This window comes from Trichoderma citrinoviride (assembly GCF_003025115.1).
Source record: "Trichoderma citrinoviride strain TUCIM 6016 unplaced genomic scaffold BBK36scaffold_92, whole genome shotgun sequence".
Classification (NCBI taxonomy): domain Eukaryota; kingdom Fungi; phylum Ascomycota; class Sordariomycetes; order Hypocreales; family Hypocreaceae; genus Trichoderma; species Trichoderma citrinoviride.
The window spans coordinates 1-5,220 of record NW_020194800.1 but is presented as its reverse complement, the minus strand read 5'-3'; the positions used below and the strand labels follow the sequence as shown (position 1 = coordinate 5,220).

The 5,220-nt window shown below is 53.0% G+C and overlaps 1 protein-coding gene across 1 annotated transcript; it reads left to right on the top strand.

Annotated features, from left to right (window-relative positions):
* On the top strand, window positions 1–4,703 carry BBK36DRAFT_1131360 (hypothetical protein; the record flags this gene model as incomplete). Its single annotated transcript, XM_024891965.1, has 5 exons — window positions 1–346; window positions 403–1,048; window positions 1,139–2,092; window positions 2,144–3,132; window positions 3,172–4,703. Coding segments are annotated over 5 exons (4,467 nt in total), but the record flags the coding sequence as incomplete, so codon positions are not given.
* Between the last annotated feature and the right edge of the window lie 517 nt (window positions 4,704–5,220).

Sequence of the window (5,220 nt, the reverse complement as noted above, 5' to 3'; positions counted from 1 at the left end):
TGGAACGTTATCAATACGATCTGGGATGAGAACAAGCTCATTTCTGTGGATGTGAACCGGGAAATCGCTGCTCATATCGGCCATTGGGCGGATGATTGGCTGAACAAGGAGGAGAACAAGGAGAAACTGATCCGTTGGGAAGAGTCTCATGGTCCCGTCTTCCGCATTCTTGACGACCAAGACCACGAATCCCTGGGCTTGATACAGGATGACGTGGTGCCGCTGATAGCGAGCGCGTTGAAGAGTCGCCGGGACTTTCTCCTTTCCGGCAGGGAGGCAGCGCAAGTCGAAGAGCCTGCAGAGCTGGTTACAGCATGTTGCACCAACAACATCGAAAACTGGCTCAGTAAGTTACTTAGTTATGACTTTTTGTGGCTATAAATGCTAATCCTTTACCTTCAGCTGGACAGCAAGTTTTCGACAACAATGGGTTGCCGGCTCCTCCCATGTCTGAGCCTCACCGCGACTCGTCCTCGCTGAATGGGCCTGCTCCCTGCATCGTGGAAAACGGGAAGCACTACTATCTTCCGCAACAATCCTTGCCGCTCCCTGAGCCACCTACTAGGCCCACTGAGGCTCTGCAAGCTTTGCAGAAGTCTGTCACAGGCGCTGCGATCTTCCGACCGGCTGAAGCTGCTAAGCTAGGCGTCGTCATCGTCAATGGTAGCAATATGCCGAAGCAACTGCAAACGCCCGTCGAGAAAGCAGACCAGAAGAAAGTGAGCGAAATCAAGAGTCAGAACGACCCTCGGAGAACTGCATCGATGCCAGAGACATCATCTCCAGTGGCTGGCTCCGATGTGAAACCACGACGTAACGAGGCCTTGCTATGCCCTGGCAATAGACTCGCCGCCGATGCAGAGATCAGACGGAGTTCCGAATCAGCATGTCTAGCAAATCGTGGCAAGTCATCTCCGAGTCATTCTTCATCTGCCAAGAATCCCGGCGTTGAGACCATGAGGGACAAGCTCACAAGAGAGGTTGCCGACTCGGAGCGTATTGAGCAAGGTTTCAAAGGCATGAGCCAGCCATACGACGATAGGGCAATGTTGCCGTCCACTAATAATCACTTCTACCAACCTCGATCCTTTGAGCGACCTGACTAGCACTCAGCAACAGCTCGACAACCCGAAGGTAGAATCTATTCAGGAGGTGACGGCCAATTTCCCTTGCATGAGGCAGCGAGACTTGAGAACTGGCAAAGTCACGGTCCAGATGGGCCTATGCATGATCCTGCAGCTATCAAGCCACTTCATTCCTCCCAGAGATATCGAAGGTCGACGCAAGATGCAAGATACTATGCGGAGAATTTGTCGAATGGCTTCAGCAGGCCGAGGGCCGGACTTCCTATCAAGTCATCAACGGAGCCGACACCTTTCTATATGCAGCCAGATAAAGGCTTCATCCCGCCGCACCTTGTATCGGCGAATGGGTTTTCGCACCATAGAGAGCAACTATACTCTGCTGCAAATAAGCAACAACCGCATCCTGCGCCTTACAGAGACTTTTCGGGAGCCTCTCAAGGCGCGCCGCATCAACAGTTTGCTAATGGAACGCACTCGGGTGTTGTCTCCTCTGTCAAGTTGCGCAACCCTCCTGCCAGTAGCACCGACGAGAACAGTCAACATCCCCATTCGGCTCGACTTGAATCTTACCATGGTTCTTCAACCGCCTCGTCGCAAAATGGGTACAACAACAGCCGTATTCATCATAAGGCAGGGCAACGTCGGGGATCTCAGGGCCAGAAAACCCATGGTTTCAATCTGGGCCAGCAAGCCCAAGCCGAACATCACGTCATGCCGCACGAATCCTCCTTGAACAAACCCTGGCGACGGAGTACTCAACAGGATGACGTTCGACAGAACACCTGGTGCCGCAATCCCGTGGGCTTAAATGGTATGGACTACATCCATTGCACTTGCAGTGGCTGCGCCGAACGCAACAGGAGTGTCTGGGTTAGCGTTACCCATGACTCTCGTTTGCAAAAGATGGAGATACAAGCATTTCTCAAGTTTGGCTTGAGTAGTAAATTTGGCCAAGTGGAGGAGGTCTGCCAAACCACGTCACTGACCAGAGATGCATTCATCGTGAGGTACGATCTTGTCCCCAATTGCAACGCGGCTGAACTCCTACTGACCTTTAGCAGATTCGTGACAGAAGCATCGGTTTCTCTCGCTCTCGCGTTTGGGGGAGGTCTGATGCCGGAGAAGAATATCAGGCTGCTCATTCGGCCAGTATTTCGGTCAAAGTGGATGAAGAACCTGCACTATCAGCAAGCGAGGCCGCTGCCACCGGTGCCAGTTACACACCAACAGCCTGCGTGGGTGGAAAAAGCCCCGTCAAGCACGAATCTTGGTCTTGGACAGACGGTAGCTCCTGGTCCCTCGTTTGCACCATCGCCTACGCATTCGACAGAAAGAGAACAGTCCGCCACTTCATCAAGCCCGAAAAGTGCCGAAGTCCTGCCTCAAGCCACTGCATCGAGAGAGTGTGTGAACGAGGACACTACAGTGCCCAGAATTGAGCCCAAGAGTTTCTCGCCACGGAAAGATCATTCAAACCAGGCCTTGGACTCCACTGCCACTCATGACCAGGCGGCCTCTGGGGAGGACGAGAATCCCTCCAAACCTGAGCACGCTTCTCATCAGAGTGAGCCATCCGGGCAAACCAAGAAGAAAAAGAAGAGGGACGTTGCTGCGCGGCCAAGGTCCCCGCTGAATGCTATTGTTGGCCGAGAGGCCAGTGCTTGCATGGGCGCGATCCCACCAAGTGAAGATGACAGCTGCTCATTGCCAGGGAAGGCTCGGGTTGCTCTATCAAATGGTCCTCTAAAGCCAAGGGCTACCGCCGCGAAAGAAATATCCAAATCAGAGCCATCCGTTGCTCCTCATTCAAGTGTAGGAAATGGCAGTCCTACGTCAAAGGGTCAGGAGAGACGGGTTCCAGAAGATCCCGCGCCTGAGAAGACGGACAGTCCGCATTTGCATGCCCATTTCAACGACATAGAGGTGCAAGGCAAGACAAGCAGTGGCAAGGGAGGCAAGCCCTTGAAGAGCAGCTTGAAGGAGGTACACGCTGCTGCTCCCAAGGCGGTGGCAGATTTGCCAGCACCTGTACCCGAATCAGCCGAGAGTCGCACTGAGCCTGTCAACATGGGTAACCATATGCGAGCCTCCAGTATTTTCACAGAAGAAGAGATACGAGAACGCAAGCAGGCCTGGAATAGGATTCCTATGCCATTGGATCCACGGAAATCCAAGAAACCAGGGTCGAATGTCAGCTCCAGCCAACCCGCTACGCCACAAACTCCTGCGTTTAATGAGATGGAGAACAAGGGATACTCTGCATCCTTTGCTGGGGAGAAGGTCCATAATGAGCCACTTGAGACGTTGAGCGCGAAGCACCAAGAATCGGGGCGTTCGACGGAAGGACCCGAGGCCTCGGGTAGAGAGAAAAATCAGCGCCCTATGAACGAGGAGTACTCCATACTTGAACAGAGGCCAGTACCCAAGGATCTCTCACTGGAGTTACCAAATGCCAAAGGAATGAATGGAGAGGATGCTTTTGATTCCGCGCTGAAGTCACCCGCGTCATCATCATGGGCATCAGAGCTGGTGGAGGACACAGGCATTGGCCTAGGAACGGAGCCACCTTTTACTGGCACCGCCGCGGCGAATCACCAAGGCAAGCCCAAGGGGAAATGGAACAAGAACAAAAAGTCCAAGAAGCGCCTGACCCCAGCGCCGTTGACTGCATCGCAGAAAGACGATGACAGCCAGGGGCGGCCTCCGTCTGACTTGGACATCAACACCATACCTCTGGAGATGAGACTCGAAGCTGATCACGACACACTCACACCAACCACCGCATCTTCCGAATCCTTTCCCCGTTCCATGTATGAAACAGAAAGACTTGACAAGTTTTCCTCCGAGCCGCTCAAGGATGCTAGGGGACAGGGAATGACGAGCCTCAGGGGTCAGTACCACTACGATACCCTGCCGCGTGGTGGACTAGACTTCAGGCAGAATGCGGGAGGGTCTCTGAAGGTTCCGAAGAAGCGCAAGAACAAATACCCTTCCATCAACTCGAGGACATTCGAGCCATCGACAGGCGGCAGGCCGATGCTGTCTCCGTCCAAACAGGCAGTTGGCGGCCAGATGCTTACTACTGACAGCAAAGGCGCAAGCACAATCAGCTCTACAACCAAGGCAGAAGCACCGGATGCTTCCAGGAAGAGTCGCTTGAATCCGCTGGCAATAGCATTCGAATCTCCGCGCAAGGGGGCCACAGCAGTACTGGGCACCCAAGCCTCTCCCAACAATTCGAGAGCAACCTCGTCTCGGCCAGGAACGGATTCTCTTGATAAGCCTCCATCGCCCTCCAAGGCCAAGCTCGTGCAGAGACCAGTGACGGCACACAACTCGCCGACAAAAGCGCCTCAGCTCAGAGAACGCTTGAACCGAGATTTTGCAGGAATTGAGGGCAACACTGAGGTGTCCATCAAGCAACAGGAGAATAACCCTCCTGTGAACCGGCGTGAGGGATTCAATGACAGGCGTCGGCATCAGGGAGAAAATAAGAACCTGCTTAAGTCGAGCTCGACGTCTCCAAGGAGAGAGGATGGACAATATCAAGCCAACCTTGAGGCTGAGGATTGGCCTGCGTTGCCCGCGTCCAGGATGAGATCTGCGACTCTGCAGTAAGGATATGGATCTCTCGAGGGAGGTTCTGGGGGACATTTTTTAACAAGTAGCATCTGCTTTTCACTTTTCTTTATCATGAAAACCTCTTCTAAGCCATAGTGATAGCTTGTATTTGGAGGGTTATGGGGGCCATTCTTAGTTCTATATGTAGGGAAACGATATCACTTGTGTTCAGACTTGTTGCTTGGCTGCTTGAAGACGGGATATCGCGTGGTGTCGCCTCTTAGCCATAAGCTTGATGTTGATACACGGACACTTTTTTTTGAGCCCGCATGGGAATATGTATGTAGTTTTCGTCTATCCGTCTGGACTCATACGCCGTAGCGCATATACCGTTGCGCCATTTGATATGTCTGATGATCCCTTCATTCAAGCATACTCGAAGCACTGCCGACGAAGCCCTCCCCTCTCTACCCTTTTATATATACATTTCTCGTCAAACAGCGATTCACGCCTTGCTCACCAGCCCTGAAACGGTATCCTCGATCTGCTTGTCTGACAGGCCCTCGAGGGACTG